At 41.9% G+C, this 27588-nt stretch overlaps 1 protein-coding gene across 1 annotated transcript; it reads left to right on the top strand.

Moving 5' to 3' along the window:
• Window positions 1–50: 50 nt before the first annotated feature.
• LOC142175226 (polygalacturonase-like) lies at window positions 51–24977 on the top strand. The gene is made up of 3 exons (XM_075241806.1): window positions 51–78; window positions 825–1174; window positions 24828–24977. The coding sequence occupies exons 1-3, from the start codon at window positions 51–53 to the stop codon at window positions 24975–24977; spliced, it is 528 nt and encodes a 175-aa protein (XP_075097907.1).
• Window positions 24978–27588: the final 2611 nt, after the last annotated feature.

The following is a 27588-nucleotide window of genomic DNA, read 5'->3' as shown; positions in this document are numbered from 1 at the left end:
ATAGCAAGGAAACGGGTAGTAACTTGGTTGGGTGCTTTGTCGCGACTAAAATGTCAGATTTGAATCTTGACAAACTTGGTATTACAACATAATAAGATGCAAGAAGCAAACCTTGATATAGATAAAGTGCAAACCAACTTATCAAATGGTTACCGTGCATATCATAACATGTAGATGACGTGGGCCATGACGTTTAGATTACACTTTGCATCTTTCCTTAAATCATTGAGGAATTACATAATAGGCAAAGTATTATTTAGAGTCAAGTTTCCAAAGTCAAACTAGATTTGGGATCAAAACAATATTCCCATCCTTTAACTTAAAGCTTCTAAACCATCTATGTATTCATTCATAACTTTATATATTCTTGTTATTAACAGATCTAGCTAGCTAGCTAACAGTGGCTATAGAATTAAATCTGTAAAGCTGGTAACTCACGTGTTGATGTTGTACTCAACTGCTGCATTTCTTGCGTTCTTCATGGATCTTATAAATTGTTATTAAACATGTACTTCCCAAGAATTCATTCATCGTACAAGTCCGTATTACGTGACGTTTGTTTAGCATTTAAGTCACTTTGAAAATCTGCAATCGAATTACGCAAAAACTAAATTATCTATTGTCATGTGGACAAATAAATTGTCATAGGAACACCATTAATTACTATAAATAGACACATGCAGAATCTTTATTATCATCATAACGACCTATCATTTAAACAAAACCACTCAACATGGCCAACTTCAAAACCATGAAATGTACTAATGTTTCTTGGTTAACTTTCTTTTGTTTATTAATACCTTCTTGTTTATCCTATAATGTAGTTAAATTTGTGGCTAGGGGAGATGGCAGGACAGACTCAACCAGAGCGTTTCTTCGCGCTTGGTCTGCTGCCTGCAAGTCTGCTAGTCCCGCGAACGTTGACATTCAACGAGGAACATATTTGGTGAGGACGTGGAGTTTCAATGGTCATTGTCGGAGAAGAATTAAGTTTCGAATTGATGGTACTCTCAGTGCTCCGGCCAATTATAACGCAATTTGGAATTCTGAGTTCTGGATTATGTTTTATAAGGTAAGTGGGCTTTCAGTGTATGGATCAGGAGCTATTAACGCCAACGGACATGGTTATTGGTCTTGTCGAAAGAGTGGAGGTTCTTGCCCTCAAGGAGCTAGGGTACGTATGTAAACCATGCTTAATTACATAATATATTGCTCTTTCTGTTCCAACTTACATATGCTACTTCTTATTTATGTTTATATATTTGAACATTCTTCATTACATCTTCCATGAAGTACTAAGAATGTGATGGCTCACTTTTATTTCTTTAAACGTCAAAAAGTAAGTTTTATCTTGAATTGATTTTGTATTCTCTTTTATAACATCACAATAAGTATTCAACTTTTAGGAATACATATCAGATCCGCGTAACTCTTCTATCTGGATTGTGCTGTGCGAAGCCACTCTTGAATCAACTTTACCTTGTCCTAGGCATCCTTCACTAAATCAGTGCCATATAACTTAGCCTCTCCGGGCTCAAACCATTCGTGGGCGAATGACATCGCTGACCATATAAAGCCTGAAATGGAGCCAACTAGATGCTAGACTGATAATTGTTGTTGTAAGTAAACTCGGCCAAGGGCAAGAATCTGTCCCATTGGCCTCCGAAGTCCATAACACATGCTCTAAGCACATTCTCTAGAATTTGAACTGTCCGCTCTGACTGCCCATCGGTCTGCATAGGAAAGGCTGTGCTGAGCTCTACTCGGGAACACAACTCGCTCTGTAGTGCTCTCCAGAAATGAAATTTAACTGAGGGCCTCTATATGATATGATTAAAACAGCCACGCAATACAACCGGACGATCTCTTGAATGTAAATCTGGGCCAACCTCTCTGATCAGTAAGTAGTCACAACCGGAATAAAATGTGCCGACTTGGTCAGCCTATCGACAATGATCCAAACGGCATCAAAATTCCTCAAATGTCCGCCGCAACCCAATAAGGAAGTCCATAGTGATGCGCTCCCACTTCCACTAAGGTATAACCATCTGCTGGAGTAGTTGTCTCTGGTGCTCATACTTAACCTGCTAGCAATTTAGACACCTCACTACATATTCAACTATGTCCTTCTTTATCCCTTGCAACTAGTAATGCTTCCTCAGGTCGCGATACATCTTTATAGCACCTTGATGAATGGAATACCGAGGTGAACCTGGAGTCGTAGGAAGACGTAGGAACACGTAGGCGACCCTGGAGTCGCAGAACACCATCCTCACCGATGGTAACCTCCTTGGCACCACCCTGTAGTACTGTCTCTCTAAGAACCATCAAGTGTGGATCATCGTACTGACGAGCCTTGATCCGCTCAAGTAATGAAGACTGAGCCATAACACATGCAAGAACTCGACTGGGCTCTATAATATCCAATCTCACAAGTCTGTTAGCTAAGGACTGGATGTCCAAAGCCAATGGCCTCTCCCCTGCTGAAATGGATGTCAAACTACCCATACTCTCGGCCTTTCTGCTCAAGGCATATGCAATCACATCGCCTCGCCCAGGTGGTAAAGGATGGTAATATCATAGTCCTTCAGTAACTAAAGCCACATACGCTGCCTCAAATTAAGGTCCCTCTACTTGAACTATCGCGGTGATCGGTGTAAACCTCACAGGACACTCCATAGAGATAGTGCCTCCACATTTTGAGAGCATGAACTTTCGCGGCCAACTCCAAATCATGTACAGGGTAATTCATCTCATGGGGCTTCAACTGACGTGAAGCATATGCGATAACACGCCCCTCCTGCATCAATACACAACCCAAGCCAATGCACGAAGCATTGTAATATACGGTACACGTCCCTGAACCGGAGGGCAACACTAACACCCGTGTTGTAGTCAAAGCGGTCTTGAGCTTCTGAAAGCTCTCCTTGCAATCATTGGACAATCTGAACGGAGCACCCTTCTAGGTCAATCTAGTGAAGGGTGTTGCAATAGATGAGAAGCCTTCCACGAACTGACAATAATAACCTACTAACCCCTAGAAACTCCTGATCTCGGTCACTGTGGTAGGACGAGGCCAATTCTGGACTGCCTCGATCTTCCTGGGATCAATCTTAATACCTTCACCTTATACAACATGCCCAGGAAAGCCACGGAATCCAACCAGAACTCGCACTTGGAGAACACAGCATAAAGCTTCTGTTCCCGCAAGGTCTAAAGCACAAACCTTAAATGCTGCTCGTGCTCCCCCAAACTACACGAGTAGATCAATATGTCATCAATGAAGATAATGAAAAACAAGTCAAGATACGTCTTGAACACTCGGATCATCAAATAAATAAACGCCGTCGGGGGGGTTGGTCAAGCTGAGAGACATCACTAAAAACTCATAGTGGCCCTATCTAGTCTGAAAAGTCATCTTCGGAATATCCGAAGCACGAATTTTCAGCTGATGATACCCATATCTCTAGTCGATCTTAGAGAACACCCTAGCACCCTGCAACTGGTAAAACAAATTATCAATGCGCGGCAATGTGTACTTATTCTTGATGGTGACTTTGTTCAACTAGCAGTAATCAATGCACATCTGCACACTCCAATCCTTCTTCTTCACAAACAACATCAGTGCACCCCAAGGCAACACAATAGGTCTAATGAACCCATTCTCAAGCAACTCCCGAAGCTGCTCCTTTAACTCTTTCAGCTCTGTGGAAGCCATACAATAAGGCGAAGTAGAAATAGGCTGGGTGCCTGGCATCAAATCAATACTAAAATCAATATCCAAATCCGGTGGCATGCCTGGTAGATCAGCAGGAATCACATCAGAAAACTCTCGTACAACCGGCACTGAATCTTATGCGGGAGTCTCTGCGGTAGCATCCCGAACAATGGCCAAATAGGCCAAACAACCCTTCTCAGCCATATGTCAAGCCTTCAAGAAAGAAATGACCCGACTGGAAGTACCAATAGATGAACCCTTCAATCTAATATGGGCAACTCATGCATCGCCAAGGTAACAGTCTAGGCATAGCAATCAAGAATAGCATGGTACGGTGAAACCTAGTCCATGCCCATGATAACCTTGAAATCAACCATATCGAGCAATAGAAAATCTACTCTTGTCTCATAATCACAAAAACTCACCACACAGGATTGGTAGACTCGATCCACAACAATAGATTCACTCGCTAGCGTGGACACATAAACAGGAACACTCAAGGACTCGCAAGACATATCCAGATATGGAGCAAATAGAGAAGAAATATATGAGTAAATAGACCCTAGATCAAATAATACTGAGGCATCCCTACGACAGACAGAAATAGTACCTGTGATCGCCGCATTGGAGGCAACTGCCTCTAGCCTGGTGGGGAAAGCATGGAATCTAGCCGGAGCGCCACTTGACCGGCCTCCACCTCTAGGGGGAGCCCTACCCCCTGCCCTCCATTTCTGGCTAGCCTGGCGGGCGGTGTGGTAGGTGGTGCGGTATTCATGGGCCGATGGTCCTGCTGCTTGGCCTTGCCCTGAAGTCTGGTATAAAACTTTTCACGTGGCCAAGGTCCCCGCACTCTAAACAACCCCTCGGAGCAGTAAACTGGTGACTTGAGGTCTGACCCCGATGACCTGAATACCCACTAGAGGCACCCTGAATAGCTGGCGGACGGTAAGTACTCTCAGGAATGGCACTGAAGTAGGATCATACTAGAGCACTCCGAGCAGGCGGTGGTTCTGACTGCATGGCACTGCTAGGCTGTCCCCTCATGAACTGACCTCTGCCCTCAGGTGGGGGCCACTGAATCCTCCAAACTGCTGGGGCCGCTTTTCCTTCTGCGCAAATACTTTGTTGCGGTTGTGAATACGATTGATGCTCCGAGCTATATCCACATCCTGATGAAAGTGAGTCCCCATCTTTACCTTACGGGCCATAGAAACCTGAATCATAGGGTGCAGACCTGTAATGAATCTCCGTACCCTCTATGCGTCTGTAGGGAGTATAATAGGTACTTGGCGAGAGACGTCAGTGAATCTCGCCTCATAGTCGATTACAGATATATGACCCTGACGGAGTCGCTCAAACTTACCCTGAAGCTCCTCCATCTTAAAAGGTGGTATGTACTTCTCCAAGAACAGATGCGTAAACTAATCCCAAGTCAAGGGAGGTGAACCTGCCAGCCTGCTAAAGAGGTAAGCCTGTCACCATCTGCGGGCCTTGCCCTCGAGCTAAAAGGTGGTGAAGTCCACCCCGCTGGACTCCAATATCCCCATGTTCTGTAGCCTATCCTTGCCCCAGTCAATAAAAACATGGGAGTCCTCTGACCGCTCACCCCAAAAGTTAGGGGGTGAAATCTAGTCCATCTATCCAGCCGCTTTTGCTTATCAACGGTCGTGACTGGTACATGCTCTGGCACAGTTACTACGACTAACCGGTCCCGCCCACAGGTGGTGCACCTGGTGTGTGATAAACGGCAGGGATGTGCCATGGAGCCTGAGCGGTAAGGGTCTGTACTCCCCCTCCTGCCCGAGATGTAGCTGGGTTCGCTGGAAGTAAACTAGCATGCACCCTAGAGTCCATGAACCGCAACGTATAACCCATGACCTCTTGGAATCCCGGTGCAGACATGAAATATGTTGGCACTGGCTCAGCTATAGGCGCCTTATCCTTCTCCTCAATAACAAGATCCTCCACTAGATCCACTGGTGGTACAACGGGAGCACCTCTAGGATGCCCTCCTCATCCTCTATCATGAGCTGGAGCCCTCCCTCGGCCTATAGCAACAAGGGGAGCAGCTCCTCCACGGTCGGGTACATCTGTCGGGCGCATTCTCACTATCTATGAGAGAATAAGAGAAAGATACTTAGCACAACATCAACTGCACGATAGGAGATGAAGAAAGAGAAGTTTCCAAACACCCTATAGCCTCTCGAAGATAAGTACGGACGTCTCCGCACCGATCCGGAAGACTGTACTAGGCCTGCTCATGACTCGTGAGACCTATGTGAACCTAAAGCTCTTATACCAAGTTATCACAACCCAAAACCCATAATAGGTCTCGATGGCACCTAACGCCGCCGTTAGGACAGCCCACAAGTGAAACTACGATTTAATAATCCCCTTTTAACATTTAAAACAAATGTTTTCCCTTTAAAAGAACAAAATAAGTGAGACCTCATGCAACCGCACATACCCTTTTCTCAGCTAAGTACCAGTGTGATAAATACATCCACTGTAATGATAGTAATGATAAGTACAACACTACATAACTGCTAAAAAGTCCCCAAAACCTGGTGCCACAAGTGCATGAGCAATCTAGAGAATATACAAAACTAATACAACTACTGTCTGAAAGGTGATAGACATAAATAACAAACAAGGTAGAGGGAGACTCCGGTGTTGCGGATTGTAGCAAGTCAAGAAGCTCACCACTAAGTCTCCGTAGATGATCGGCTACGCGCCCGCATGACCACTGGTAGTACCTGTCTCAGTACATGCACATTCAGTGCACAAGTGTTGCATGAGTATGGAAAATAACACGTATTCAGTAAGTATCTAGTCTAACCTCGAAGAAGTAGTGACGAGGGGTCGACTTGACACTTGCTAAAGGTCAAATAGTAATAGAAATACATAAAGTAGACATGGTGAGTGTACAACAAGTAGCAAATGAATGTAATACAGTAATTCTACACATGGGTCTACCTCAAATCACTAAACATGTCATAACCGTCCTTGAAGGCGCTAACTCAACTGTTAGCAAACCAAATCAAATATCAATAATTAACCACGAAGCTGCCGAGGCGAGCTACCCGATCCCATAGGAAAAGTGGTTCGCAGTACTATCGAGGTGAACAGCCCCATCCTATAAGAGTAATTTATTTAACTGCCGAGGCAAACGATCTGATCCCATAAGAGTAGAGGAATTTAGCTAGCTCACGGAAGCATATGCGAAACGAGAAGACACATATCTATAGTTTACTAAATATTTCCAAATTCATCCAAAGTAAGAGGCTAAGTTGGAATCCTTATTAAAATCCTCCATTTTAGTCATAATCAAGAAAATTAATACACAGGATAGGCATAAATAGCACAATTAAAGGCATGTCGTGAATCTATGTCTAACCGGACATATCATGAATATAGTTACGTATGGACTCTCATCACAGCGTGCGTACGTAGCTCTCCATAACAAATAGCACACAATAATTCATACGTCTAAAGGGGATAAGTGCCCTTTTACAAGGTTAGGCAAGAGACATACCTTGATTCCATGTCCTCAATCCGGCTCTTCAACCTTACTAGAACTCCTCAAACGACGTCGAGGTCTCCGAAACAAACCAAAATTTATATAAACTAATAAATATATGCTCATAAGTTCATAATTTAGCTATTAGAGTAATTACCCAACCCCATTTGGATGATTTTAGAAATTCACCTCCGGGCCCACGTGACCGGTTCCAGAAATATTTGAATACAAATGTTACTCATGACCTCACGAACTCAAATATATAATTTATTTCTAATTAAATAATAAATTTTGTGGTAAAATCTTATTTTTACCAAACCCTAGGTTCCACAAAAATCCCATCATTATTCCCTTAATTTCATGTTAAATCTACTCATAATCTATGTATTTAACTCAAGAATTGATAGGGATCACTGATCTCTTGATGTTGATGAAAATGCCCCACAAAATGCTCTCAAAATCGCCCAAGACCAAGTGAAAAATGAGGGAAAAAAGGCTAAGTACCGTCTTAAAACTCAAGTTTGCCCAGTTGACCCATCTTCGTAATCGCAAAAGAAGCCTTGCGATCGCTAAGGAATAACAAGCCCGGCCCATGAAAATCTTCTTCGCAAACGCGAGGGCGGACTCACAAATGTGAAGGCTTGCCCAGCCTGAGATTTGTGAACTCGTTAGCCCTTCGCGAAAGCGAAGAGCATAGGGGACTACCCAACCTATGCCCTTTATTCCATGCGAACGTGGGCCCTTAGACGTGAACGCAAAGGCTACTAGTCCTAGACCTTCACGAACGCGGCCTCATGAACACGAACGCAAAGGGAAAAATGCCCAGCCCCCCAATTCCTTTTATGCGAATGCGACTCCACTTCAACGTTTGCGAAGAAGGAAACCAGAACCAGTAACATCAGATTTTCAGACTTAGCTCCGGGTGGTTCGAAATTCACCCTAGTCACCCAGGACCCCGACCAATCGCACCAACAAGTCCATAAATATAATATGGACCTACTCAAACCCTCGAACCGCGTAAAACAACATCGAAAACAAGAACCATACCCCAAAACCAATTTGAATCAACTTATGAACTTCAAACTTTTCAATTAGCTCTGAACGTGTCGAATCATACTTAGACTACTCGGAATGACACCGAATTTTGTGTTCAAGTCATAAATCACCATATGGAACTATTCATAGTCTTGGAATTCCAAATTTACATCGATAACACCAAAGTCTACTCCAAACCAATTTTAAAGAACTAGAAACCTTAAACGAACCGAGTTTCCACATTAAGCACCGAAATGCTCCCAGATCACCCGAAACCCGATCCGAACACACACCCTAGTCCAAAATCATCATGCGAACCTATTGGAACCATCAAATTCCGATTTTGGGGTTGTTTACTTAAAATATTGACTCAAGTCAAACTTTGCCATCCTAGGCCACTATTAAGAAACTAAATGTTCCGATTTGAACCCGAACCCTTCCAAACCCGAAACAACCATCCCTGTAACTCATAAAGTAGTAAAAGAATATACAGGAAGTCTTAATTAAGGGAACGAGAATCAAAAAAGTAAAATGATTGGTCGGGTCGTTACAGATATTACTCGTCCACAATCGAGTGGAGAGAAGCAGTCATGGGCAAATGAAATAGAGCATATGGAAGCTCAACATGTACTGGAAAGTGAAATTGCATCTAGTAAGGAACCTGAATCTAAGGCATCAGTTTGGGAAAATTTTGGTATTACAAAATTTTTTAATGTTGGATTTACACTCGACTATGTATTTCCTGTTATATAAAGGGACCAATAAATAGTCAAAATTGCGGATGATGAAATTTGTTCTACGATACAATACAGGAAAAATGCTATTGTGTGCTATGTACTTGGAGCACATTCACCTTTATCGATACTTATCGGGTTTATTATGAGACAATGGGGAAAATTGGGAATCAATAAAATAGCCATGATGTAGAATGTGATAATGTGGCTCAGGTTTGACACAACTAAAGGCAAGAATGGGGTAATTCCTAGTGGTATCTACCAGTTTGATAACAAACCTATGATAGTCAAGGTTTGGAACCCTGACATGGAATTTTCCAAAGATGAGTTCTTTTATGTTCCTATCTGGATTAAGTTGTTTGATCTTGATTTTAAATATTGGAGTGTTAGAAGCAACAACAACAATATACCTAGTGTAATCTTACAAAAGGGGTATAGGGAGGGTAATATATACGCAGACCTTACCCCTACCTTCAAGAAGGCAGAGAAGCTATTTCCGAAAGACTCATGGCTTAGGAAATATAAAAGGAAGGGTAGCAGCAATCACACCAATTATAAAACTGAAGCAAAAATATAAATATACAAAGCTAAAACTGAGTATTGTAATTAGAAGGCCAAAACAAAAGCAACGACAAGTAATCACATAAATCAAGGAATATGAAAATACACAAATAACACTAACTCATGTACTAGATCTACTGTAACAGACAAGGACAATGCTAGGCGGTCTATTCTCAACCTCCACACCTTCCTATCCCTGGCCATGTCCTCTCCCTAATACTTTTTCGGCCTACCTCTACCTCTCATTAGGCCCTCAAGGGCCAACCTCTCACACCCTCTCACTGGTGCATCTACGTCTCTCCTTTTTCACTTGTCCGAACCATCTAAGTCTAATGTCCTGCATCATGTACTCCACAGCGGCCATGCTCATCTTATCCTGAATAACTTCATTTCTAATTCTATCTAGCCCGGTATGCCCGCACATCCATCTCAACATCCTCATTTTAGCCACCTTCATCTTTTGGACATGGGAGTTCTTGACCGGTCAATACTCAGCCTCATATAACATAGTCGGTCTGACCACTGCTCTATAAAACTTACCTTTAGTGGTGTATGTTATTTTTCGATGACATTGTTCTGATTGATGAGAGCGACGCAGTGTTAATGGGAGGTTAGAGATTTGGAGGCAGACCCTAGAGTCTAAAGGTTTCAAATTGAGCAGGACCAAGACAGAATACTTGGAGTGCAAGTTCAGTGGGACGACTCAGGGTGTGGATGGAGAAGTGAGGCTTGATGCTCAAGTCATCCCTTGGAGAGATAGTTTTAAATACTTTGGGCCAGTTATAAAGGGGAATGGAGAGATCGACGAGAATACCTTGGGCCAGTAATATTCTCGTCGATCTCTCCATTCCCCTTTATAACTGGCCCAAGGTATTTAAAACTCTCTCTCCTAGGGATGACTTGAGCATCGAGCCTCACTTCTCCATCCACACCCTGAGTCGTCCCACTGAACTTGCACTCCAAGTACTCTGTCTTGGTCCTGCTCAATTTGAAACCTTTAGACTCCAGGGTCTGCCTCCAAATCTCTAACCTCCTATTAACACTGAGTCACATCTCATCAATCAGAACAATATCATCGGCAAATAACATGCACCAGGACACCTCTCCTTTTATATGGCGCGTCAGCGCGTCGAGGGCTCAACAAAATTGTGAGTCTAGCGGGTAAACTACTAATGGCGGACAAGAACAATGAGATGAATGTTGGTCTTAACTTTGCCAAATTGCTTATTAAAGTTAGGATTTGCAACCAACTAACTTAGGTGATCAACCTTAGGAATGGAAGTACTCATATGAAATAACAAAAAGTGACATATGACTGGAGGCCATCAGTGTGTCCAATGTGTCACAAATATGGGCATACAACTGAAGTGTGCAGAAAGAACAAGGACAATGAAAAGGAGGTGATGCCACAACAGGTAGAGAAATCACCACATGATAATGGGAAAGAAGTAGAGATGCAAGTAACTAACGTGTCACCTAGGGGGAAGAATGCTCATGTCCAAAATGTTTAGAATGGGAATGGTTACGTACAATATAAAAAAGGTAGACGGAACAAGTCACATAATGATACAGGATGGGTCCAACCCAAAATGGTGACCCCACTACTACTACTAGTGGAATTGTTGTTGTTCATGTTACTAAAACTTTCCAAGCACTTGGTAAAGACACAACAATAACAAGTGTTCCAGCCTTTAGAGCTGGCCAAAAAGGGGGACTAGTTTACACCCTCTGGCCATGGTTATGTTAATGAGTTGGAATATATGAGACCCCAATGGCCTAAAAAAGCAGAAGGAGGTAAGCTCCTCTAAAATAAACAAGAAGTAGCGTTGATTAGTTTCTTGGATATAAGGGTGAAAATCAATAAAATGAATCAGGTTGCTGATAGTATGTTTAATGGATGGAACAACCATAGAAACAATTCTTCTCATTAGAATGGAAGAATTTGAGTAATATGGAGGCCAAACTGGTTTAATATTGTGATTAAACAAGAGACTGCTCAAGTTGTTTCTTGCAAGGTGACATTTATTCCTATGAAGCTGGAGTTTGTAGCTATCTTTGTATATGCGTTTAATCTTAAATAAGATCAAAATGAATTCTGGGACCATCTTCATCAAATAAGTCAGGTATGTTAATGTCCTTGGATTATCTTGAGAGAATTCAATGTTGTTTTGCCCATGGAAGATAAAATGGAAGGTAACCCTATGACTCTAACTGAGGTTATTGACTTTCAAAACTGTTTGGAAGAAGGTAACCCCAATACCGGGTGTAAGTTTTTTTTGAATGTTAAGCAGGAGTCTAATAAAGTATTTTCTAAAATTGACTGGTCTTTGATAATGGAGATTAGTTGGATCACATGCCCTCTATCAGAGCACATGTGCTCCCATAGGGCATCCGTGATCATTGCCATATTGTAATACAGTAGATGCAAGCAACCATATGAAAAACTAGAGCGATTAAATATTGTAATATATGGATTACCTACCCTGCGTTTGACTAAATAGTTGAAGCTAGTTGGAACAATCTAGTAGAAGGATGCTATATATTCTAAGTAGTAAATAAGCTCAAGAAATCAAAGAAAAAGATGAAGATGCTCTGCTAACAGAACATCAGTAATCTAGTTGTTAAGGCAAATGTGGATATGGAGGAGATACGAAGAGTCCAGTATCTATTACAACTATCATTAGTGAATAATGATTTGCAAAAGGAGGAGATGAAGCTATATGTTATGTTTAGGAAGTCGTCATATTTTGATGAATTACTCTTGTTGCAAAGAAACAAAACAACTTGGCTAAGACAAGGGATGATAATATAAAGTACTTCTCTTATGTGACAAAGAAAAGGAAGTTGATGCAGTCTATCACTCAAATAAAATATGAGCATGATTTGTGGCAGCATGATCCTGAGCAAGTAACTGGAGTATTTGTTAGGTATTACCAGCAACTTTTGGGTGACTCTAGAGAGGCAAGGAAATAGACCTATGAAAGTTTCTTCTCCCAAGGTCCCTTGATCTCAGTAGAGCAACATTGTGACTTATTCAAACATTTTACTAGGAAAGATAGTAAGGAAGCAACATTCACCATTAACATCAATAAGATTCTAGGTCTAGATGTTTATGGAGGGGCGCATCATTAGAGCCCCTTGGAAGATCATTGAAGATGGCATATGTACTGTTGTCCTTGAAATTTTTAGAACGGGAAAATTGTAGAAGAAATTGAATGCCACTATATAACGATCTAACTGGTCGTTTTGAGATCTAGCATCATGTTTCGGTTTTGAGGTCTTCAATAGTTTTATATGATGGATTATCACTTGCGTGTATGGTTAGTTTTGATTTTTGCGAGGTTCGGCAAATTGACTTTGGGATTGATGTGATGCCGGGCATGCAGTCTATATCTATTACACCCTACAGAATGACACCGACAGAATTGAAGGAGCTAAAGGAACAATTGAAGGATTTGTTAGAGAAAGGTTTCATTCAGTCGAGTGTGTCGCCTTGGGGAGTACCGGTTCTATTTGTAAGAAAGAAGAATGGGTCACTATGATTGAGTATTTAGTACCGGCAACTCAACAAGGTTACAATAAAAAATAAGTACCCACTACCAAGGATAGATGCCTTGTTTGATCAATTGCAAGGTGCTAAGTACTTCTCCAAGATTGATTTTAAGATCTGGGTATCACCAATTGAACATGAGGGAGCAGGATATTTCAAAAACAGCTTTCAGGACCCGATATGGGAATTTTGAATTCTTGGTAATGTCTTTTGGGCTAACAAATGCCCCCGCAACTTTCATGTATCTTATGAATCGAATCTTCAAGCCTTTTCTTGACTCATTCGTGATAGTGTTTATTGATGATATCGTTGTATATTCGTGAAGTCGAGAGGACCATGCCGATCACCTGAGGGCAGTTCTACAGACTCCATATCAGCACAAGTTGTAAGCAAAATATTTGAAATGTGAATTTTGGCTAGAATTTGTCATGTTCGTGGGTCATGTCGTCTCCAGACAAGGAATTAAGGTTGATCCTCAGAGGATTGCAGTTGTGAAGAATTGGCCTAGACCTACAACTCCAATAAAGATTCGCAGTTTCTTAGGCTTAGTGGGGTATTATAGGAAATTTGTGTAGGGGTTCTCTACTATTGTCTCTCCGTTGACTAAATTGACGTAGAAGGCGATTGAGTTCCAATGGTCACATACTTGTGAAAGAATCTTCCAAGGGTTGAAATCAAGATTAACTACGGCATTAGTGTTGACCCTACCAGAGGGTACGGATGGATTTGTTGTATATTATGATGTTTCGAGAATTGGGCTTAGGTGTGTGTTAATGCAACATGCCAAGGTGATAGTTTATGCTTCTAGGAAACTCAAGAATCATGAAAAGAACTATCCAACACATGACTTCGAGCTTGCGACGGTGGTGTTTGCATTGAAGATTTGGTGTCATTATCTGTATGGGGTCCATGTGGATATATTCACGGACCATAAGAGCCTTCAATATATTTTCAAACAGAAGGAATTGAATTTGAGGCAGAGAAGATGGCTTGAGTTACTCAAGGATTACGACATCGATATTCTTTATCATCCGGGAAAGGCTAACATTGTGGTCGATGCTCTTAGCCTGAAATCTATGGGTAGTTTGTCTTACTTGGAGGCATATCAAAGGCCGTTGGCCAAGGAGGTTCATCCGTTGGCTAGTTTAGGAGTTCATTTTGCGGATTCTAGTGAAGGAGGGGCGATTGTGCAAATTACGGCCAAATAATCAATTGTGGTGGAGGTCAAGGAGAAGCAATACAACATTCCATTGTTAGTACAATTGAAGGAGGGGATTCACAAACATAAAACCTTGGCATTTTCTCTTGGGATTGATGATGGTATACTAAGGTACCAAGGGCGACTATGTGTTCCAAATATAGATGGCCTCGGATAAAGAATCATGACTGAGGCTCACACTTCTAGGTATTCCATGCACCCGGGGTATACAAAGATGTACAATGATCTTAGGGAAGTATATTGGTGGAATGATATGAAGAGGAGTGTAGCGGACTTTGTGGCAAGATGTCCAAATTGTTAGCAAGTGAAGGCGGAGCACCAAAGGCTGGCTCGGTGGGTTGGCACAGAACATAGAAATTCCAATGTGGAAGTGGGATATGATAAATATGGACTTTGTGGTGCGACTACCTCGTACGCCTCGTAAGTATGACTCGATTTGGGAGATTGTGGATCAACTCACAAAATCATCTCACTTCTTACCTGTTAAGGCTACCAACACGGCGGAACACTATGCTCGGTTGTATATAAAGGAAATAGTCAGGTTGCATGGCACCCCAGTTTCTATTAACTCGGATCGAGGGGCACAGTTCATGGCTAATATTTGGAAGAAATGTCAGCAAGGTTTGGGTACTCAAGTGAATCTTAGTACAGCCTTTCACCTGTAGACTGACAGACATGTTGAGCGAACTATTCAGACGCTTGAGAATACGTTGCGCTCTTGTGTTCTTGACTTCAGGGGTAGCTAGGATGATCATTTGCCGCTCATAGAATTTGCCAACAACAACAATTATCATGCTATCATTCAGATGGCACCGTTTTAGGCTTTATATGGTAGGAGATGTAGATCTCATATTGGATGGTTCTAGATTAGGGAAGCAAAGTTGATAGGGCCAAACCTCGTGCATCATGATGTGGAGAAGGTTAAGATAATTATGGAATGGTTAAAAACTGCTCAAAGTCATCAAAAGTCCTATTCAGATGTGCGGCATAGGGATTTGGAGTTTAAAAAGGATGACTGGGTATTCTTGAAGGTTTCCCCCATAAAGAGTATAATGTGGTTTGGTAAGAAAGGGAAGTTGAGCCCTAGGTATGTCAGATAGTACAGAATCATTCAGAGGATTGGTCGGGAGGCTTACAAGCCTGAACTACCTCCAGAGATGTCTTTAGTGCAACCGGTGTTCCACGTATCCATGTTGAAGAAATTGGTTGGAGATCTGTCGCTTATTGTTCCAGTTGAGGCTATTAAGGTTAATGAGGAATTGACTTATGAAGAGATTCAAGTAGCCATTCTTGATAGGAAAGTCCGTAAGCTGAGAAAAAAAAGAAATTGCCTCCATGAAAGTGCTATGGCGAAACAAACAGGTTGAAGAGGCCACTTGGGAGGCCGAGGAAGAGATGAAGAAGAAGTACCCTCATTTTTTTGAATAGCTATGTAATCGATTCAATGAAATTGTTCCCTTTGAATTATGTATCATTTGTACAGTTGATGTTAAGGGTATTCCTTTTTGGTGATATACTGCGCGTGAGGCCACGATTGGCGTTGTTTTTATTTTATGTTGCGTCATTGGTTCATGTATATGTTGTTAGGGTTGGTTTCTAGGATTCTCTGATAGATGGATAGGCCCAGTTATAGGGGAAACTCTGGCGAAAATATTGGAAATTTAGGGAGTTAGTCAAAAGTTTGGAACTGTTGGTGTGTGTTATAGCAGTTGAGTCACATTGATTTCTGGTGGCAGATTTTGACCCTCATTCGAGGACGAATGATCTTATGCGGGGGAGGATGTAAGGCCCCGTAAAACTTTCACCTAAAACCCTAAGTTTGTCTGTGCCGCAATTGCCAACCCAGTGTCGCAATTATGACATCTGCAACTGACAAAATATTAGAAAGTGTGGATTTGATATCATATTCTCTTATTTTAGAACCCTAGGCTCGGTAGGAGGCAGTTTGGAGAGGAGATTTTCGTCTACAAACTTTGCGTAAGTGATTCAAATCTATTTCCAACTATATTCTATCAACATATCTTAGATTTTAACATAAAAAACATGTGAATCAAAGTGAAAATTTGTGAAACCTTATCATTTTTAAAAAAAAATGAGAATTAAAATGTTGTGTTGGCCTAGTTGAGGTAAGTATCTTGCCTAACTTTGTGTGGGAGAATTATCCCTTAGGATTTAGGACTGGTTGTGTCATTTGTGTTATGTGAAAGTCGTGTACGCAAGGAGACCAGTGGGTACACGGGTTATATGTGGTATTTGCCTGGTTTAGGCTACTTAGACTCTTTCCATGCTTTAATTGAATTGTCATATCGCGTCCTAAATTCTCATAGTCAATCTACTCTTACTTGTGTTAGTCTATCCTTACATGCCTTAAATGACTTTGTTAACACTCGTTATACATCTTACTTGATATTTTGCTCTTATGCTTTAGTTGAACTTGTTACCTTTTTCATTGTTACGTGTTATCTCTTCCATTGTTGATTACCATTATTTGAAGTCATCGCTACATGTTATCTCCTCCATTGTTGATTTATCATTATTTGAGGTCATTATTACATGTTATCTCTTTTATTGTTGATTATCCTTATATGAAGTCATCAATATATGTTATCTCTTCTATTGTGAGTTATTCCTATTTAGTATCATGGTTACCCATTATCTTTCTCATTGTTGAGTTATTGGTGTTGAAGTTGTGAAAGTCGTTATCATGTTGAGGTGAAGTGTTAATTATTGAGATACCTTTCTTGTTGAGAAATTTACATTCTTTGTTATTGTTGACATTCTTGTACACATCGTGGTTGAGCCATGGGCTAGTATTGTGGAAACATTGATATTGATGATTATTGGCAAGTTGTGACATATGAGCACTTGTGGTGCTAGTTGTTACTGTGACGTGATATTGATGCGCATACGGCTGTATAAGGATAGGGGTTAATGTGCATGCAGCAGCATAAGGTGGGACTTATGTGCGTGTTGTTTGTTAGGGAATTACGTGAAGCCACGCGGCGGCATGAGGTGGGCTAAAGTGCGTGTAGCTATTTCGGGAAAAATGTTTTCAAAACTATCTAAATGTAAGGCTCACGCGGCATTATAAGGAAATATTGTGATTGAAATTGATAAATGTGAATACGAGGTGGTACCTCGATTGTGATTCTTGTTGTGTACAAGCGGTACCTCATCCGTGATTCTTGTTGTTTATCTCATGTTGTAAAGAGCTATTGGTGGAATACTTCTTGTTGCTTTTATTCTTGATTGTCTTATCAGTTTTGATCCGTATTTGACTTTGGTGGTTCCCTTTAATTTCTTCCTTTATGGTATCCTTATGCTTATAATTTCTTTATTAGTTTATGTTATAAATTTGTTCCGCATAAGTTATTTCTCCGCCTTCCATAATTTATGGTTATTATGTTTTCATATTGTTTATTGTGTCTTAGTTGGTGTCTTGACCTGGCCTCGTCACTACTCTAATGAGCTTAGACTTGATACTTATAGGGTACCGTCGTGGTGTACTCATACTACGCTTCTGCACATCTTTTTGTGCAGATCCGGGTAAGTCTACCCGTGCCGGAAGCTAGAGGTTGAATGAGTAGCTGCTTTTGGAGACTTCAAGGTGTACCTGCTCAACGTCCGTATACCTCGGAGACCTCTTCTGTTTTAGACATTCTACTATTTACTTCTTGTTTCGAATGGCATTGTATATCGAGACTATTAGTATTTTCTTGTAGAGCTTATGACTCCGTTCTAGCACGTTTTTGGAAAGTAATGGTATTGCACTGGTGAGTTTATTATTATAGTGTGAAGGTTTTATTTGATGTTTTAGTAGTATTTTCGCTATTTCTCTATGCATGTTAGGCTTACCTAGTCGTAGAGACTAAGTGCCATCACGACATTCTACAAAGGGAAATTGGAGTCGTGATAACCTCTAACCTGAGCTGGCTGAGCGGATGGTGTAACAACTGGTGAGGGAGTCATACTCTAGCGTCCCTTCTACACTAGACCTCTGCAAAAATTGGGGAAATACTTCCTCACATGTCCCAACTCCCCACACTTGTAGCAGCCTTGAACTGGGAATGATTGTGGGGCCTGAGTCGGACTTCATGAACTCGAATAGCCACTGGAAGAGCCCTGTACTGACGAACCCTAACTGGTGGAGTGCAATAACAGCTCTGAGTTGGTAGTGCACTAAACGAAGACTGTACTGAAGCTCCTCGGCTGAGTGGTGGTGAATTATAAATTGTTTTGCTAGCCTAGCCCCTCACAACCCGACCTCAGCCTCTAGCCAAGACATCACTGAATTCTCCAAAATATGAGGCCTCATATAAGAGGTCGTCTCCCTAATCTGATCTTTGATGCTCTTGATCCTCCTGGCGATCTCAGCAACCCAAGTAAAAGAAATATCATCCTCGGTCTCCCCAGCCATTTGTAGCCTGATACCATATGTAAGGCAATCTATAAACCTCCGCACCCTCTCCCTCTCAGTAGGGATCATAATAGTTGTATGGCGGGATAAGTCCAAAAATCTGGTCTCATAATGAGTAACGGTCATGCTACCCTACTGAACACGGTCAAACTGACAGTGAAATTCCTCTCTCTGAATGAAGGGAATGAACTTCTCTAAAAACAATTGTGAGAACTGAGCCCAGGTGAAGAGGAGGTGAATTTGCTGGCCTGCCTTGAGCATACACCTGCCACAACCATGCATCTGAAACACCGTGAAATCAACATTGTTGGACTACACTTTACCCATGTTGTGCAATATCTCATGGAAACGGTCTAAGAAATCCTGGGGGGCCTTAAAAGGTGTACCACAAAAGCGAGGGGAAACAACTTGGTGAATTTGTCCAACCTCTTCAGCCCCTCAACTGATAGCGTGGGTCTCTCTCCGGACTGTGTAGCAAGTCTAGGCGGAACTTCCCCAACTAGTAGAACTATTGGGGTCTGATACCCATGAGTCATCTGCTCTAAAGTGTGAGTAGCGGGAGACTTGGCTCCTGCCCCGGCATTAGAAATGGCTGGTGCCATATGAAATACACCAGCCTAGGCCACACTCTCAATAAGACAAACATGGCAGACTAGGGCATCCTGCAACACTGGGATAGCGATGAATCCCTCATACAACTCTAACAACTCTAATGTCTCAACTTTACCAACTCATCGATATCTGCAAAATAACAACTCATACAAGTGAAACTACATTATTGAAGGCAACCAATTTTACAAAACTATAAGGCAAGTAGGACATATGACAATTTAAACATGCAAGTAAAGCAAGTGGAGACAAAAATAAGCATGGAATCACGGAAGGGATGGACAATTTAATACAAAGATAACTAAATGACAAGTAACAATTATGGCATGGAAGTCAAATAAGTATGTTAGCAATTAAGGAATGAAACAAGATATATTATGAAGTAACAAAAAAAAAACATGAAAGCAAGTAACATAACGGCGCATACACACTCGTCACCTCGCATATACGTCATTTCCCACGTAATTCACATAACATGTGGATCAAGGGTTCCCGATTCCCTCAAATCAAGGTTAGATCTAACACTCACCTCACTCTACAACTCAAGCAATTAATCAACCACGACCTTGCCTTTTGAATAATCCTTTAAACCAACCAAATCTATAAACTTAATGACCGAATGATTCAAAATAAGCTTTAGAAACTAAATACAAATGAAAGAGGTTCAATTAAGATCATTTTTGAAAAAAGTCAACCCCGGGCCCGCTTGGTCATAATTGAGAGTCGGACCAAAACCCGATTGCCCATTCACCTCCGAGCCCAATTATGTGATGTGTTTTGAAATCCGACCCTAATTTGAGGTCTAAATCTCAATTATACAAAAATCCCCAATTCTACCCAAATCCCTAATTTCTACCATGAAAATCCTAAATTTGATGTTAAAAATGTTAATTGAAAAGAAAAGGATTAAAGTCACTTAGCAATGGATTTGGGAAGAATGGTCTCTTAGATAATCGCCTCTAGAGTATTTAGGGTTGAGACACGGTGAGAAATGAGCTAAGTCCCATTTTCCCCTCTTTTACCCTACTGCAGATGTCGCAATTGCTATTTTGTTCGCAATTGCGAACATCGTAAATGCGAGACAAGGGTCACAAATGCGAACCATGTCAAAGAAGAGCAGAAGTCGCAAGCAATTGCAAAGACACCACCATCGCAAATGCAGTCAAGAACTTCGCAAATGCGGAGTAGATACCATTGGTCATAGATCGCATATGCGACCACTTTCTTCGGAAAAGCTAAAGTCCATAGTTCCCTAATGAGAACATAATCTAGCAAATGCGAGATTCACCTAGCCCAGCCCATTCTCGCAAATGCGAGAAATACTTTGCAAAAATGAGGCTTGCAATTGCGAGATCTGTAACAGAGCACCAAAATTGGTATTACACCAAAAACCTTTCCTTGGCAAAACTCATCTGAAACATGTCCGAAACTCACTTGAGCCCCTATGGCTCCAAACCAAAAATGCACAAAAGTGTAATAACAACATACGAACGTGCTCGTGCAATCAAATTACCAAACTAACATCTGAATCTATGAATCAATCCTCAAAACGAATGAACTTTAAAAGTGAAACTCAAGAACACTAAAATCACATTTAGGTGTCCGAATAATGTGAAATAAATTGCGAATTGAACCAAATTTAGCAAACAAGTTTCAAATAGGGATACAGACCTGTTGAAATTTCAACATCAAAATCCGAATCCGTTAGCTAAGAAGTCATCTTACGGTCAAACCTAGTAAGTTTCTTCTTTCAAAAATGCTAGTTTTCGGCAAAATCAGTCAAAACAAGTTAGGGACTTCCGAATTAAATTCCGGGCATACGCCCAAGTCCCAAATCATGATACGGACCCATGAGAATTGTCAAAATATTGATATGGGTCCATTTACATAAAAAGTTAACTAGAATAAGACGTGGACAGAGCACGCAAATCGAGAAATGCTAAACGAAGCTAATTGTGGTCTCGGAATACAGAAATATAAGCTAAATCTCAAAATGACCTATTTGGTCATCACATTCTCCACCTCTAAAACAAACGTTCGTCCTCGAATAGACATATAAACAAATTACCCGGACTGGTGAAAACCTATGGGTATTTACTCCGCATTTCGAACTCGGACTCCCACTTGGTTGCTTCGCTCGACTGACCTTTCCATTGCACTCGAACTGAAGGGCAACTCTTAGACCTCAACTTCCGGACCTGCCGGGCTAGATTGGCCACCGGCTCCTTCTCATAAGTCAAATCCCTTTCGAATTGGACTGAGTTGAAATCTAACACATGAGATGGATCATTGTGATACTTCCGGAGCATGGACACGTGAAACACCAGATGGATTACTGATAAATCCTGTGGCAATGCAAGCTTGCAAGCCACCTCACCCACTCTCTCAAGAATCTTAAAGGTCTGATATACCTAGGGCTCACCTTGCCCTTCATTCCTATCCTCATCACACCCTTCATGAGTGAAACCCAGAGCAAAACCCTCTCTCCAACCATGAATGCAACATCATGATTTCTACAATCTGCATAACATTTGTGCCTAGACCGAGGTGTGCGAAGTCGATCCTGAATCATATTTACCTTTTCCAAAGCATCCTGAACCAAATCAGTACCCAACAACGGAGCCTCTCCCGGCTCAAACCAACCAACCGGGGAACGTCACCGCCTCCCATATAGTGCCTCATAGGGAGCCATCTGAATGCTCAATCGGTAGTTGTTGTTGTAGGCAAAGTAAGCAAGCAGCAAGAACTGATCCCATGAACCCCCAAAATCCATAACACATGCATGAAGCATATCTAACAATATTTGAATAGTGTGCTCGGATTTCCCGACCGTTTGGGGGTAAAATAATGTACTCAACCCAACCCGTGTGCCTAACTCACGTTGTACGGCCCTCCAGAAGTTTGATGTGAACTATGTACCCCGATCAGAAATGATGGAAACCGGCACACCATGAAAATGAACGATCTAGCGGATATAGATCTCAGCCAATCGCTCTTAAGAATAGGTAATTGCTACTGGAATGAAATGCACCGACTTGGTTGTTCTATCCACAATCACTCATACAACGTCAAATTTCTTCTGTCTGTGGGAGCCCAACAATAAAATCCATGGTAATACGCTCCCAAACACCGAGCTACATGCGCAACTATATCTTTCTTCATTCTTCTCCACCAATAATGCTACCTCAAATCCTGATACATCATGGCGGCACCTAGATGATGGAATACCACAAACTGTGGGCCTCCTCAGGAATCAACTCACGAATCCCATCCACATTGGACACACAAATCCGATATTGCATCCGCAAAACCCATCATCTCTAATGGTAACCTTCTTGGCATCACCATGCCGCACTGTGTCCTTAAGGAAAAGCAAATGGGGGTCATCATACTAATGCTATCTGATGCGCTCATACAAAGAAGACTGAGAAACCGTGCAAGCAAGAACCCGTCTAGGCTCCGATACATCAAACCTCATGAAATGGTTGGCCAAGGCCTGAACATCTGATGCTAGCAGTCTCTTACCAACTGGAATGTATGCAAGGCTATCCATACTCATAGCCTTTCTACTCAAGGCATTGGCCACTACATTGGCCTTCCCGGGGTGATATAAAATGGTGATATCCAAGTCTTTTAACAGCTCCAACCACCTCTGCTGCCTCAAATTGAGATCCTTTTGCTTGAACAAATACTGTAGACTCCGATGATCCATGAATAGCTCACATGACACGCTGTAGATGTAATGCCTCCAAATCTTCAATGCATGGACGATCCCACCAACTCTAAGTCATGAATAGGGTAATTCTTTTCGCGAACCTTCAACTGCCGCGATGCACATGCAATCACCCTGCCATCCTGCATCAATACTGCACCGAGCCTAATATGTGATGCATCACAATACACTATTTAAGATCCCAAACTCGTGGGCAACACCAATACTGGAGCTGTAGTCAACGCAGCCTTGAGCTTCTAAAAGATCGACTTACACTCATCCGACCACAAACCAGCGATAATAACCCACCAAACCCAGGAAGCTCTGAATCTCTGTAGCTAAAGTAGGCCTAGGCTAGTTTTAAACTGCCTCAATCTTCTTAGGATCCACTTTAATGCCCTCTGTAGATACAACATGTCCTAAAAAGGCGACCGAGTCCAACCAAAACTCACACATTCAAAACTTAGCATATAACTGACTATCTCTTAATGTCTGAAGTACCAACCGAAGATGCTGCTCATGCTCCTCTAGACTGCAAGATTAGATCAAGATATCATCAGTGAATACGATCATAAAAGAAGCCAAGCAGGGATTAAATACCCGATTCATCAAATCCATAAATGATGCTGGGGCATTTTTCAAGCCAAATGACATCACTAGGAACCCATAATGCTCGTACTGAGTCTGAAAAGATGTCCTAGGGACATCCGATGCCTTAATCTTCAACTGATGGTAGCCAGAACGCAAATAAATCTTCAAAAACACTTTTGCACCTTGAAGCTGATCAAATAAGTCATCAATCTTTGGCAAGGGACACTTGTTCTTGATGGTGACCTTGTTTAATTATCGATAATCTATACACATCCGGATCGAACCATCCTTCTTCTTGACAAACAATAATGACAAACCCCAGGGTGAGACACTAGGCCTAATGAATCCTCTATCAAACAAATCCTGCAACTTCTCCTTCAGTTCCTTCAACTCAGCTGGCGCCATACGGTATGGTGGAATAGAAATGGGCTGAATTCCGGGAGCCAAGTCAATACAAAAATCAATATCCCTACCGGGTGGCATCCCTGACAGATATGCAGGAAACACCTCTAGAAACTTATGCTTAATAGGTATGAACATAGTCCTTATATGCCAGACATCCCTTCTCGACCATATGCCGAGCCTTCACATAAAAAATAACCTTGCTAGTTGCTGGGCCAGTAGTCCCCATCCACTCTAATCGGGGCAACCCCCGGCATGGCTAAGGTCACCGTGTTGGTGTGACAGTCCAATATAGCATGATAAGGTGACATCCAATCCATGCCCAAAATAACATAAAAATCCACCATATCGAGAAGTAGGAGATCTACACTAGTCTCAAGGCTCCTGATAGAAACCACACACGAGCGATAAACACGATCTACAATAATAGAATTTCCCACGGGCGTGGACACATATACATGAGCACTCAAAGAATCACGAGGCACAATTAGATATGATGCAAAATAGGATGACATGTAGGAATAAGTACATCCCGTAACAAATAGAACTGAAGAATCTCTATGGCAAACCAGAACAATACCTGTGATGACGGCGTCAGATGCCTCTTCCTCAGGTCTAGCTGGGAATGTATAAAAATTGGGCTGGGCCCTACCACTCTGTCCTCTACCCCCCGGGTGACCCCTAGCTGGTTGGCCTCTACCTCTAATGTCCTGACCTCCACCTCTAATGATCTGACCCTGCCTCGAGCTGGCTATGCAGGCTGTGGAGCAACCAGTGCTGGATGATTACACGAGAACCCTGCTGAGGTATGTTGCTTGTCAATCTTGGTCAATACCTCCTGATGTGACCTATGCCCCCACACTCAAAGCACTTTCTCGACTGCTGAGGCCCAGATTGCCGTTGAAGTAACTCTGAAGCGGTGGTGCACTGATACGAGCTAAAGGTGTACTAAATGCTAGCTGCTTAAGGCGAGACCCATAAAGAACAATGATCGACCGAATCAATGTGGGCTACCTGAAGAGCTGACTGAATCGGCTTCGGAGGATGGCCTCCACCAAAAGAACCTTTGCCTCTAGATGAGGAATCACTGAACCCTCCGAAATGACGGGGTCTCATCATAGATGTCGACCCTCTAACCTAACCACGAACCATCTCGATTTATATAACAATCTCTATGGCCCTTTAGAAAGAAATATCATCCCCCACCTTCTTGTCCATCTGAAGCCAGATGCCGAAGGTAAGACCATCAATAAACCTCCTCACCATCTTTCTATTTGTAGGAACCAACATAGCTGCATGACGGGCCAGGTCCACAAATCTGGTCTCGTACTTGGTGACGGTCATGTCACCCTACTGAAGGCGTAAACTGCCTATGGTACTCCTCTCTCAGAGTGAAAGGAATAAACTTCTCCAGAAATAGCTTTGAAAATTGATGCCAGGTAAGTAAAGGTGAACCGACTAGTCTGCTCTGCTCAAAATCGTCCCACCACTTTTTGGCAGAGCCGGTCATTTGGAACACTACAAAGTTGACCCCATTGGTCTCAACAATACCCATGTTGCGCAACATCTCATGGCAACGGTCCAAGTAATCCTATGGGTCCTCAGAGGGTGTACCGCTATAATTAACAGGAAAGAGCTTGATGAATTTGTCCAACATTATCAATCCCTCATAAGACATCGCGGCCCTCTCCCCGGGATATGTACCATCTATAGGTTGAACTACCCCAACTGTTGGAGCCGCCAGAGTCTGGTATAGGGATCTATCTACTTCGGAGTCTATGTGGCAGGAGTATGTGCTCCTTCCCCAGCCTGAGCGATGGTTGGTGCCATAGGAAATGCTCCAGTCTCAGCCACACTCTCCATGAGATCAACTAAGCGAACTAGAGCATTCTGAAGTACGGGAGTGGCTATGAATCCCTCTAGGATCTAGGCGGGTCCGACTGGTGTGGTCTGAATTGGAGCCTTGTCCTCATGGTCAGGATGAGGTTCCACCATGAGTGTTGCTACTGCTCGTTCTCTAGGCTGAGCTTTGCCTTTGCCTCGGCCCCCGCCTCGTCCCCGACCCCTACCCCTGGTAGTGGATGCAACAGGGGGCTCTGGCTCCTGTCTGGGTGTAGATGCTGTACGAGTTCTCACCATCTGGAGATAATAAGAGTAGAATGGTTCAAACTTCAATAATGGAAACAAATCGCACGATACAGAAAGAAGAAGTGAAATTTTCCTAAATCCTAACAGCCTCTAAAAGATAATTATAGATGTCTCCGTACCGATCCTTACCAAGCTTGCTCGTGACTCGTGAGACCTAGGCAATCTACCGCTTTGATACCAACTTGTCAGGACCCGAAATTCCTACCCTCTGGACTGTGATGGCGCCTAACATTTCACTTGTTATGCAAGCCAACGTTAGCTATATCTATAACCATTTTTAACAATTCCAAATTAAATGACAACAATAAAAGTGAATTGTCTGAAGTAAGGTGATAAACTAATAAATGACGAAATCCAAATATAATCCTAGAACTGGTGTCACGATTATACGAGCATCTAGAGTATTACAAATAATTGTCTGAATAAAATAACATAACTGTCTGAATCAAAATAAAGACCTAAGATGATATAGAAGGGGACTTCAGGGCTTCGGACGTCGTGCAGTTATACCTCAAGTCTCCACTGATAACTAAATCCGAGTAAATCTCACTCAGCGCTGCTGGGACCAACTCCGGTATCGGCACAAGAAGTGTAGAGTGTATATGAGTACAACTAACTCGATGTACTCTATAAGTGCCGAGCATAATCTCGACAAAGTACTGACGAGGCTAAGGCGGGTCACTTATAATAACAGAAAAGACAGGAATGGAAATAAAGCAGTTAATTCATATTAATGAATTCAAAATCTACCTACCAGAGAGCCTAGAATAACAAGGCATATAAACTCATCTCAAATACTGAGGCGAATCCAACGGTATTAAATAAATACAACTTATACAATCTGTTATGGCGCGTATCCTGATCCCAGTATATCATCATATGTCAATATCATAATTCGTCCTTATTCCACCATTTCAATTCATTACCTTTTTAATTTCCATCACGGCGTGCAACCCGCTCCCCAAACAAATTCAATTAACAATAGCAATTTAACAACCAAAATTTACAAGAATATCTACATCAAGAGAGTAAATGTATGAGGCAATGAAAATCAAATAACAATCAAAGAACCTCTAACCACTCGAATGTCTCAACTTTACCAACACATTGATATCTACCAATTAACAACTCATACAATTGAAACTACGTTATTGAAGGCAACCAATTTTACAAAACTATAAGGCAAGTAATACATATGACAATTTAAATATGCAAGTAAAGCAAGTGGAGACAAATAACAAATATGAATGGAATCATGGAACGAATGGAAAATTTAATACAAAGATAATTAAATGACAAGTAACAATTATGGCATGGAAGTCAAATAAGCATGTAGCAATTAGGGCATGAAACAAGATATATTATGAAGTAA

Source organism: Nicotiana tabacum, chromosome 21 (genome assembly GCF_000715075.1).
Source record: "Nicotiana tabacum cultivar K326 chromosome 21, ASM71507v2, whole genome shotgun sequence".
NCBI lineage: Eukaryota > Viridiplantae > Streptophyta > Magnoliopsida > Solanales > Solanaceae > Nicotiana > Nicotiana tabacum.
Note: the sequence above shows the minus strand (reverse complement) of the source record. Positions and strands in the feature narration are given on the sequence as shown.